This window comes from Salvelinus sp. IW2-2015, unplaced genomic scaffold, assembly GCF_002910315.2.
Source record: "Salvelinus sp. IW2-2015 unplaced genomic scaffold, ASM291031v2 Un_scaffold6959, whole genome shotgun sequence".
Taxonomy (NCBI): domain Eukaryota; kingdom Metazoa; phylum Chordata; class Actinopteri; order Salmoniformes; family Salmonidae; genus Salvelinus; species Salvelinus sp. IW2-2015.
This window is the reverse complement of record NW_019948220.1, coordinates 17,785-30,436: the sequence shown is the minus strand read 5'-3', so window position 1 is coordinate 30,436 and position 12,652 is coordinate 17,785. Positions and strand designations below refer to the sequence as shown.

Below are 12,652 nucleotides of genomic sequence, written 5' to 3'. Positions count from 1 at the left end.
TTGAAATGATCAGAGTTTTTATGTCTGAAAAGGAGAATTACCTTTGACCCCCACGCAGCTTTTATAAAGCACCTAACCCTCCCCCCTCCACACACACACACACCAACTTTCAGCTCCGAGGCATCGTTTAGGCACAAACACACACACAGAAACTTACACAACACCCTGTCCCGTGATCGTAGCAACAGGCATGTGAGCACGTGTCCCAACTGAGCACACACACACCACACACACACACACACACACACACACACACACACACACACACACACCCTGGCCCTAGCTGACAAACAGCTGGTTTGAGCACCAACGCCGCAGGGGATTGAATCACACCCAGAGGGAGTTCACGCCCCGCCCCCGTCCCTCCGTACCTCCGCAGACAAATTCAATACCATCGTCCCTCTCCTCTTCACACCCGTCCTCCACCTCCTCCTGCTCTCCCTCTCCCTAGCCGCCCCAGACCCATGGAAGCCAACCCAAACACGGATGCAGTCGAGAGTCCGAACGGGGCAGGGAGGAATCACACCAACCCAATCCCCCACCTCCGCTACCTAATGAGAACAAGGAGGCTCCAGGGTGACTAGTCTGCTGAGATCCAGGGGGCCACACATGGCCGAGAGGGGCAGCGAGGCCCCTAGATGGTGGCCCCTAGGAGAGAAGCCACGGTGGCCCCTCCTGGGATGATAATATGGCCCCGCCGACATACCCATCTCTGAGACCCCTCCACCGTTACCTCCGTGGAGACCACCCCCTTTGAGGAACACCCGAGCCCGGCCGAGGAGCCTGTTCCTGGGTCGCGACGAAGTGTCCGTGGGCCTTGATGTGTTTGCGGAGGAGAGCAGGGGTCGGGTAGCGTTTTAAGGCAGCCAGCAACATCTTGCAGTAGTATGGCTTGTCGACGTAGTGGTGCGCGTGTGCTTGAAGCGGTCGCTGGAGTTGGGAGTAGCGCTTGCTGCACCCTCGTACGGACAGATGTAGGGCTTCTCTCCTGGGAGAGGGGAAGAGGAGAGAAGGATGGATGGGAATCTCTGTCAACTGACAGATCTTCAGATTTTGGAATGCATATGGTATTAGCATTTCTTCTTGGACAGGTATGCGAAAAAAAGCATCTTTAAATGACGGTATGCATCATTAAAGATTATATGCCTGTTGTGTGTGCGACATGTATGCATGCCTTTAAATCTGACCCGAAGTACCACCACAACAGCGAGACTGACAAAGCAACAGCACAGCGGACTCTTACCCCCGCGATTTTACCTACCCGCGAGACAGCCTTTAGAGGGGAAATAAACAGCTGTTCTTTAGCAAAAATAATCAAACTGACCTGTGTGTGTGTGTGTACTGACCTGTGTGTAGTGTGTGTACTGACCCTGTGTGTGGATTGGTGTGTGTGTGTGTGACTTGTACAAAAGTGGGGTGTGGTGTGTGACATGTGATGTGTGTGTGTGTGTTGTGACTTGTACTGACTGCATGTGTGGTGTGTGTGTGTTTACGACTGTTGACTGTGTGGACTACCTGTGTGTGTGTGTGTAAAACTGTGTGTGTGTACTGACCTGTGTGTGTGTGTGTGTGTGTGTGTGTGTGTGTGTGTGTGTGTGTGTGGATGTGTGTGTGTTGTGTGTAAGGGGTGTAACTGTGGTGTGTGTGTGTGTGTGGTGTGTGTGGTGTGGACTGACCTTGTTGTGTGTGTGTGTGTGTGTGACTGTGTGTATGTGTGGTGTGTGTGTGTGTGTGTGTGTGTGTGCTGTGTGTGTGTGTCTGTGTGTACTGACGCTGTGTCTATGTGTGTGTGTGTGTACTGACCTGTGATGTGTGTGTGTGTGTGTGTCGTGTGTGTGTGTGTGTAGTGAATACTGAGTGTGTTGGTGTGTGTGTGTGTTGTGTGTGATGTGTGGTGTGTGTACGACTGTGGATGTGATGTACTGACCTGATGTGCGGAGCGTGTGTGTATCTTGAGGTTCTCCAGGCGAGAAAAGCTCTTGTTGCAGTGGGACAGTGGTGAGGCTTTCTCATGGTGTGAGTCCTGATGTGGATCAACATCTTGTACCTGGGGGAATATACACACACATACACACCAGTAATAAAGCTTTACACACATATATAAGTGGTGAATATACACTGATGTACAAAACATTAGAACACCTTCTTGATATTGAGTTGCACCCCCCCACCCTTTTATGTTGCCGCTCAGAACAGCCTCAATTCGTGCGGGGCATGGACTCTGCAAGGTGTCAAAGCATTCCACAGGGATTGCTGGCCATGTTGACTCCAATGCTTCCCTCACAGTTGTGTCGAGTTGACTGGATTTCCTTTGGTTGTTGGACCATTCTTGATACACACGGGAAACTGTTGAGCGTGAAAAAACCAGCAGCGTTGCAGTTCTTGACGCACGCAAACCGGTGTGCCTGGCACCTACTACCATACCCCATTCAAAGGCACTTAATATTTTGTCTTACCCATTCCACTCTCTGAATGGCACACACACACAATCAATGTCTCAATTGTCTCAAGGCTTAAAAATCCATATTTAACTTGTCTCCCTCCCTTCATCTACACTGACTGAAGTGGATTTAATATGTGACATCAATAAGGATCATAGCTTTCACCTGGATTCACCTGGTCAGTCTGTCATGGAAAGAGTAGGTGTTCATAATGTTTGGTACACTCAGTGTATGTCTTTATAGTAATTTGTTTTAAAAAGAGTCTGAATTTTTTTAATCCACTTTTAAATCTGATTAGGGGCACCTTCATATCTGAAGATCAGAGACCCTCATACCTATACGCTGAAGAATAAGCCCCTCCTACCTGGCGTTGAATCCCCTCCCGTTGCGGGCACAGCCCTCCCAGTGGCAGCAGTACCCAGAATCCTTTTCAGGTTTGACATGGTAGTCATTGATGTGATCCACCAGGTCCTGTAACGAGTCAAACAGCAGGTGGCACTAGAGAGCAGAGAGAGAGGGAGGAAGAGAGGGATGAGGGAGAGGTAGAGAGAAAGGGAAGGAGAGAGAGAGAGAGCGAAAGGGAGAAAGAGTCCATTTAGACTAGAGCATTTCAGGTAAGTGAACTGGAGCTGAGCATATGATATATGCTGTATATGAAAAAGTCATACTCATACTTCCACACATTTGAAGTACATGCTGACAGTTATCGCAGTGCAATTCAGATAGTAATGTGTTATGAATCGATGGATGGATGTACATTTGTCGGGAACATTATGAGTGTGTGAGTACAAAGGAAATACAGGTATAAACAGTAAACTGTTGCGAAGAGTTTTGCAACGTTCCGATTCTGAATGCACCCCAGGGTACTCTATCCCATCCACACACACCCCTTCTCCTGTCCACCTGTCAATCGCATACCTTCATCCAATGGCAAGCCAGCTGCTCGTCCGATGAGGGATCGGGTGACGCCCGCTTCTCCCCGGGGTGACCAATGAACATGGAGGAGGGCAGGTTGAACCCGCCCCCTGTGGTCCCGATTGGCAGGAAGATCTGGAAGCCCTGCGGAGAAGCACCGCCTTCCAGGTAACGAGGGAGAGCTGCTTCCTGATAGAGAGAGAGAGAGAGAGAGAATTTATTTTTWATTTTTTTATTTCACCTTTATTTAACCAGGTAGGCTAGTTGAGAACAAGTTCTCATTTACAACTGCGACCTGGCCAAGATAAAGCATAGCAGTGTGAACAGACAACAACACAGAGTTACACATGGAGTAAACAATAAACAAGTCAATAACACAGTTGTAAAAAAAACAAAATGAGTCTATATACATTGTGTGCAAAAGGCATGAGGTAGGCAATAAATAGGCCATAGGAGCGAATAATTACAATTTAGCAGATTAACACTGGAGTGATAAATCATCAGCTAGTAGTAGAGATACTGGTGTGCAAAAGAGMAGAAAAGTAAATAAATAAAAACATTAAGGGGATGAGGTAGGTAAATTGGGTGGGCTGTTTACAGATGGACCATGTACAGCTGCAGCAATCGGTTAGCTGCTCAGATAGCAGATGTTTAAAGTTGGTGAGGGAAATAAAAGTCTCCAACTTCAGCGATTTTTGCAATTCCGTTCCAGTCACAGGCAGCAGAGAACTGGAAGAAAGGCGGCCAAATGAGGTGTTGGCTTTGGGTGATCAGTGAGATATACCTGCTGAGCGCGTGCTACGGGGTGGGTGTTGATATCGTGACCAGTGAACTGAGAAAGGCGGAGCTTTACCAAGCATGGACTTATAGAGACCTGGAGCCAGTGGAGTCTGGCGATGAATATGTAGCGAGGGCCAGCGATTAGAGCATACAGGTCGCAGTGGTGGTGGTATAAGGTGTTTTAGTAAACAAAACGGATGGCACTAATGAATAAACTGCATCTAGTTTGCTGAGTAGAGTATTGGACTATTTTGCTAGATGCAGTTTATCATAGTGCCATCCGTTTGTTACTAAAACACCTTATACCACCCACCACTGCGACCTGTATGCTCTAGTCGGCTGGCCCTCGCTACATATTCATCGCCAGACCCACTGGCTCCAGGTCATCTATAAGTCCATGCTAGGTAAAGCTCCGCCTTATCTCAGTTCACTGGTCACGATATCAACACCCACCCGTAGCACGCGCTCCAGCAGGTATATCTCACTGATCATCCAAAAGCCAAACCTCATTTGGCCGCCTTTCCTTCCAGTTCTCTGCTGCCTGTGACTGGAACGAATTGCAAAAATCGCTGAAGTTGGAGACTTTTATTTCCCTCACCAACTTTAAACATCTGCTATCTGAGCAGCTAACCGATTGCTGCAGCTGTACATGGTCCATCTGTAAACAGCCCACCCAATTTACCTACCTATCCCCTTAATGTTTTATTTATTTACTTTTCCTCTTTTGCACACCAGTATCTCTACTACTAGCTGATGATTTATCACTCCAGTGTTAATCTGCTAAATTGTAATTATTCGCTCCTATGGCCTATTTATTGCCTACCTCATGCCTTTGCACACAATGTATATAGACTCATTTTGTTTTTTTTACAACTGTGTTATTGACTTGTTTATTGTTTACTCCATGTGTAACTCTGTGTTGTTGTCTGTTCACACTGCTATGCTTTATCTTGGCCAGGTCGCAGTTGTAAATGAGAACTTGTTCCCAACTAGCCTACCTGGTTAAATAAAGGTGAAATAAAAAAATTAAAAATAAATTCTCTCTCTCTCTCTCTCTCTATCAGGAAGCAGCTCTCCCTCGTTACCTGGAAGGCGGTGCTTCTCCGCAGGGCTTCCAGATCTTCCTGCCAATCGGGACCACAGGGGGCGGGGTAACCTGCCCTCCTCCATGTTCATGGTCACCCGGGGAGAAGCGGGCGTCACCCGATCCCTCATCGGACGAGCAGCTGGCTTGCCATTGGATGAAGGTATGCGATTGACAGGTGGACAGGAGAAGGGGTGTGTGTGGATGGGATAGAGTACCCTGGGGTGCATTCAGAATCGGAACGTTGCAAAACTCTTCGCAACAGTTTACTGTTTATACCTGTATTTCCTTTGTACTCACACACTCATAATGTTCCCGACAAATGTACATCCATCCATCGATTCATAACACATTACTATCTGAATTGCACTGCGATAACTGTCAGCATGTACTTCAAATGTGTGGAAGTATGAGTATGACTTTTTCATATACAGCATATATCATATGCTCAGCTCCAGTTCACTTACCTGAAATGCTCTAGTCTAAATGGACTCTTTCTCCCTTTCGCTCTCTCTCTCTCTCCTTCCCTCTTCTTACCTCTCCCTCATCCCTCTCTTCCTCCCTCTCTCTCTGCTCTCTAGTGCCACCTGCTGTTTGACTCGTTACAGGACCTGGTGGATCACATCAAATGACTACCATGTCAAACCTGAAAAGAGTTCTGGGTACTGCTGCCACTGGGAGGGCTGTGCCCGCAACGGGAGGGGATTCAACGCCAGGTAGGAGGGGCTTATTCTTCAGCGTATAGGTATGAGGGTCTCTGATCTTCAGATATGAAGGTGCCCCTAATCAGATTTAAAAGTGGATTAAAAAAATTCAGACTCTTTTTTAACAAATTACTATAAAGACATACACTGAGTGTACCAAACATTATGAACACCTACTCTTTCCATGAACAGACTGACCAGGTGAATCCAGGTGAAAGCTATGATCCCTTATTGATGTTCACATATTAAATCCACTTCAGTCAGTGTAGATGAGGAGGAGACAAGTTAAATATGGATTTTTAAGCCTTGAGACAATTGAGACATTGATTGTGTGTGTGCCATTCAGAGAGTGAATGGGTAAGACAAAAATATTGAAGTGCCTTTGAATGGGGTATGGTAGTAGGTGCCGGCACACTGGTTTGAGTGCGTCAAGAACTGCAACGCTGCTGGTTTTTCACGCTCACAAGTTTCCCGTGTGTATCAAGAATGGTCCAACAAACAAAGGAAATCCAGTCAACTCGACACAACTGTGGGAAGCATTGGAGTCAACATGGGCCAGCATCCCTGTGGAATGCTTGACACCTTGCAGAGTCCATGCCCCGACGAATTGAGGCTGTTCTGAGGGCAACATAAAAGGGTGGGGGGGTGCAACTCAATATCAAGAAGGTTCTTAATAGTTTTGTACACTCAGTGTATATTCACCACTTATATATGTGTGTAAAGCTTTATTCACTGTGTGTGTATGTGTGTGTATATCCCCCCAGGTACAAGATGTTGATCCACATCAGGACTCACACCAATGAGAAGCCTCACCACTGTCCCACCTGCACAAGAGCTTTTCTCGCCTGGAGAACCTCAAGATACACACACGCTCGCACACAGGTCAGTACACACACACACAGGTCAGTACACACACACACACACACCACACACACACACACAACACACACACACACACTCACACACACACACACACACACACACACACACACACACACACACACACACACACACAACACAGCATACACACCACATACAGGTCAGTACCACACACACACACACACACACACAGGTCAGTACACACACACACACACACACACACACACACACACACACACACACACAACACACACACACACACACACACACCACACACACCACCACACACACACACACAACAGGTCAGTACACACACACACACAGGTCAGTACACACACACACACACACACACTACACACACACACACCACAGTCAGTACACACACACACACACACACAGGTCAGTAACACACACACACACACCATCACACACACAGGTCAGTACACACACACACACACACACACACCACACACACACACACACACCACACACACACACACCACACACACACCCACACACACAGCAGTACACACCACACAACACAACACACACACAGCACACACACACACACACACAACACACACACACACACACACACACACACAGTCAGTACACACACACACACACACAACACCCACACACACACACACACACACACACACACACACACACACACACACACCACACACCCCTCACACACAGGTCAGTACACACACACACCACACCAGTCAGTACACACACACACACACACACACACACAAGTCAGTACACACACACAACACACGGTCATACACACACACAGGTCAGTACACACACACACACACACACACACACACACACACACACACACCACACACACACAACACACACACACACAGGTCGACACACACACACACAGGTCAGTACAACACACACACACACACACACAGGTCAGTACACACACCACACACACACACACACACACACCACACACACACACACACACACACACACACACACACAACACAGTCAGTACACACACACACACACACACACACACACAGGTCAACACACAACACACACACACACACACACAGGTCAGTACACACACACACCACACAGGTCAGTACACACACAGGTCAGACACACACACACACACACACACCACACACACACAACACACACACACACACACAACACACACACACACAGGTCATACACACACACAGGTCAGTACACACACACACACACACAGGTCAGTACACACACACACACATCTAACAATCAGTAGCACACACACACACAGGTCAGTACACACACAACACAGGTCAGTACACACACACACAGGTCAGTAACAACACACACAAGTCAGTTTATTATTTTTGCTAAAAACAGCTGTTTATTTCCCCTCTAAAGGCTGTCTCGCGGGGTTAGCAAATCGCGGGGTAGAGTCGCTGTGCTGTTATGTCTCTGTGGGTACTTCGGGTCAGATTTAAAGGCATGAACATGTCGCACACACACAGCATATAATCTTTAATTCATGCATACCGTCATTTAAATGCTTTTCTGGCATACCTGTCCAAGAAGAAAATGCTAATACCATATGCATTCCAAAAATCTGAAGATCTGTCAGTTGACAAGAGAATTCCCATCCATCCTTCTCTCCTCTTCCCCTCTCCCAGGAGAGAAGCCCTACATCTGTCCGTACGAGGGCTGCAGCAAGCGCTTACCCAACTCCAGCGACCGCTTCAAGCCACACGCGCACCCACTACGTCGACAAGCCATACTACTGCAAGATGGCTGGCTGCCTTAAACGCTACACCGACCCCAGCTCCCTCCGCAAACACATCAAGGCCCACGGACACTTCGTCGCGACCCAGGAACAGGCCTCCTCGGCCGGGCTCGGGTGTTCCTCAAAGGGGGTGGTCTCCACGGAGGTAACGGGTGGAGGGTCTCAGAGATGGGCTATGTCGGCGGGGCCCATATTATCATCCCAGGAGGGGCCACCGGGCTTCTCTCCTAGGGGGCCACCATCTAGGGGCCTCGCTGCCCCTCTCGGCCATGTGTGGCCCCCTGGATCTCAGCAGACTAGGTCACCCTGGAGACCTCCTTGTTCTCATTAGGTAGCGGAGGTGGGGGATTGGGTTGGTGTGTGATTCCTCCCTGCTCCCGTTCGGACTCTCGACTGCATCCGTGTTTGGGTTGGCTTCCATGGGTCTGGGGCGGCTAGGGAGAGGGAGAGCAGGAGGGAGGTGGAGGACGGGTGTGAAGAGGAGAGGGACGATGAGGTATTGAATTTGTCTGCGGGGGTACGGAGGGACGGGGGCGGGGCGTGAACTCCCCTCCTGGGTGGTGATTCAATCCCTGCGGCGTTGGTGCTCAAACCAGCTGTTGTCAGCTAGGGCCAGGGTGTGTGTGTGGTGTGTGTGTTGTGTGTGTGTGTGTGTGTGTGTGTGTGTGTTGTGTGCTCAGCTTGAGACGTGCTCACATGCCTGTTGCTACGATTCACGGGACAGGGTGTGTGTGTAAGTTTCTGTGTGTGTGTTGTGCCTAAACGATGCCTCGGAGCTGAAAGTTTGGTGTGTGTGTGTTGTGGAGGGGGGAGGGTTAGGTGCTTTATAAAAGCTGCTGTGGGGTCAAAGGTAATTCTCCTTTTCAGACATTAAAAACTCTGATCATTTAACATTAACAAGTAACAGCAGGCTGAAGAAAACAACAAGAAAACTATGGAATGTACCTCAAACATTCCCTATGGACTTTTCAATGGACTTTTCACAATGGACATCCCTAATTGACATTCCCAATTGATTTGTGTGGCAACGCAGTTGGATTATGTAATCACCATTATGATGTAAAGAAGAAGCAGCTGTTATTGAGAGAATTGAGGTAATATGCTCCTGTATGTTTTGTTAGTCATCATTTGTATGCAGCACAGACCCTATGGACTATAACCCGATAACAGCTTACTGTTAGTCTGGATGGTCACTATAACAGTGGGTTTTATATCAGTGTCTTTAACTATTATGGCCACCAGGGGGAGGTAGAGAGTCAGGTAAATTCTGTCTAATCTTTCTAGCCTCACATCAGAACTGAATGTTTCTGTGTGGAAGTTGTCTGTAGCCACAGATCTTGGGTCAGCTTACCATCCTTAACCATTAGAAAAATGCAAAACTGACCTTAGATCAGTGTCTTGTTGAAGCATGATCGGATGTCAAACTACATTCTACATGCGTCTATGGGGTGGATTCTAACTTCCGATTTAGTCAAACATTGATGACAATGGGAGACTAAGTTCAAATGTAACTGGAAGTTTAGGATTCACCTTTTTTTTTTTTACACAGGCAGGGTTTAGTAGGGATAGCCTTCACTCATGTTACCCAGTTACCCTGGGGTCCTCTGAGCTAAGAATGTTGGTATTTGGTCCATTGTCATGTGACTGCCACCTGCATAGTGGTACGGTTAGTTTGCCAGGACGACAGAGGTGTGGTTTGGCTAAGAAAGGCTATGATGTTTCGGCTGACAATGACCCACACCTTCCTCTCACCTCAACCAACCTACCTTGACCTGCAGTGGCTTCACACACCTAGGCTGCATCTGAAATGACACCCTATCCCCTGTATAGTATTCCCTAAAAGGTAGTGCACTGTAAAGGGAATAGGGTGCCATTTCAGGCGACATCACCTCATTTGTTTTTATAACTGACGATCAATTCAATAACGTTGAATGAATTAAGCTTAAAATAACCTATATCTTGTATGTTTTTACCCTACAAATGGATCAAATCTGGTGGGTCCCAACAGCAAACAGCCTTTAAAATCTTCTGTAGGGAATAGGCTCCTGAAGTTACAAGGTAATAAGTGGAAATGTTTGTATAGCTATGACATCTGTGTATTTTCATCACTTCTGCAAACAAGTAAAACAAGTTTTATTTGTCTTTCTGGTTAAGACGAGACGTTTCTGTTGAATGTTGAAGTTGTTCCTCTCTCTACCGTGACTTATCTTATTTTCCTCACTTGGTGACAATGGTTTGTCCAAATGGCACCTATTCCTTGTAGTGCGCTACTTTTGACCAGAGGTCAAAAGTAGTGCACTACATAGGAACAGGTTGTCATTTAGGGCGTTACAAAGACAAGGATCCTATTTCAGATCTACAAACCCAACGATGACGCATTAACCCTTTGTGCGACAGACATTTCTCAATAAAGCGACAAACCTCATAAAAGTATTATTTGCTAATAGCTTATCCAACCACAAGATGGGATTGTTATGTGATCTGCACAACTACCTGGCTCCAGTATTATTGACCAAGTTAGGGATTTCTATTTTGATCCAGGTTTTATTGATTAGATAAGTAGACCAATGTAAACAGAAGTGTGTACATAACTGTGTAGTACTTATAATAGCTTCATTATTTGTATTTATTCACAGACAAAATCATCAAAATATACTTAGTCGTTGTTGTAAGTAGAATGTAACAGTGTGCAACTCACCATGCCAGTTGAATTAAATGTAGTTACAACCAGAACTGTAAGGTTGATTGGAAAAACACGAGACTTCAGGTTCCCATATGAGGTAACACAGAAAGTACAAATAGGACAGAGGTGAAGTTACATATGAAGTCTACATATGCACAAGGGGTTAACGTTAGACTATGCCTACCTATTGCAGCCAGCATCGATATCATTTCTTCCTCGTTTGCACATTAAGATTTTCAATGTATTATTATGTATTTTTTTATGTTTCCAAGTGCCTTGTATGTGATCATAAGTGAAATATACTTGAAAATACACAACAGCACATCAATGAAGTACAGGTACATGTAATGCAAATGTATAAATACTAGGTATTTTTTCCAAAGGGTCAACACTTTTACATGACTGACTGTTTAGAGTTGACAAAAAGGTGTGATTGGTGACATCATAGCTTTGTGTGCTTTCAGTTTTTTTTACGAGGACTGTTAAACGAAAAAAAGAAAATGTCTGTTAATGACGAAGACGTGACGTCAATAAACAAGAATTAACAAATTTAAGTGGGCATTGTTGTGTCACCTGGTGTGTGTGTCGTGTCATCAAATCTCCTGGGTGTAGGCAAGTGTGTTTGTTATTGGTGTGTGTGTGTGTGTGTGTGTGTGTGTGTGTGATTGTGTGTGTGTGTGTGTGTTGTGTGTGTTTGTGTGTGTGTGTGTTGTTCAGGCCTACTGTCTGCAATTCAGTGTAAGGAAACGAAAAATTATCCCCTTAGCCTACAACGTCCAACGTCCAAGTCAACAAAAACCATAACAACACTTTACAACACTGAAGCAGGCTCACACACACCACCACACACACACCACACACACACACAACACACACACACACCACACACACACACACACACACCACAACCACACACCACACACACAACACACACAGCACACACACACACAACCCCCCACCTCCACCCACACTTAGTTTCCTCATCTCTCCTTCCTGCCCTTCCTCTCCTCCTCTGCCCTTCCGCCTTCACGACACTCGCCCTTCCCGTGGCTACAGAACAACCTGTGAAGCATACACCAAACTCCAGCATAGAACCATTTACGTTGTGAGGCTCAGAAGCCCACTGCGACGTTTCTACTGGATAGACCTGAAAGACAGGGGAGGTGCTGGGATTGTCCTGTTGTGTCGTACACACACACAGGAGGGGTGTTCTTGTTCTTCACCAGTCACTGCCACAAGGATCCATTGGTCTCTCTAGGAGGAAGAGAACTGGCTGCACCATGGAGGAAAACAAGGAGAAATGATGTAAACGGTAAGCAAGCACAGCCAATGACTTTTCTCTGCTCTTCTCAGGATAAAACTAACTGAGTACAATCAACCATTCTCTTTCTCTTT

The 12,652-nt window shown here is 46.6% G+C and overlaps 1 protein-coding gene and 1 pseudogene across 1 annotated transcript; one reads left to right on the top strand and one right to left on the bottom strand.

The window, feature by feature from the left end:
* Window positions 1–401: 401 nt before the first annotated feature.
* Window positions 402–3,590, bottom strand: LOC112079121 (zinc finger protein GLIS2-like; the record flags this gene model as incomplete). Its single annotated transcript, XM_024145155.2, is given in 6 exon segments — window positions 402–908; window positions 911–985; window positions 1,924–1,989; window positions 1,992–2,047; window positions 2,806–2,939; window positions 3,360–3,590. Coding segments are annotated over 6 exon segments (741 nt in total), but the record flags the coding sequence as incomplete, so codon positions are not given.
* Window positions 3,591–3,956: 366 nt separating this feature from the next.
* On the top strand, window positions 3,957–9,237 carry LOC112079120 (zinc finger protein GLIS2-like; annotated as a pseudogene).
* Window positions 9,238–12,652: the final 3,415 nt, after the last annotated feature.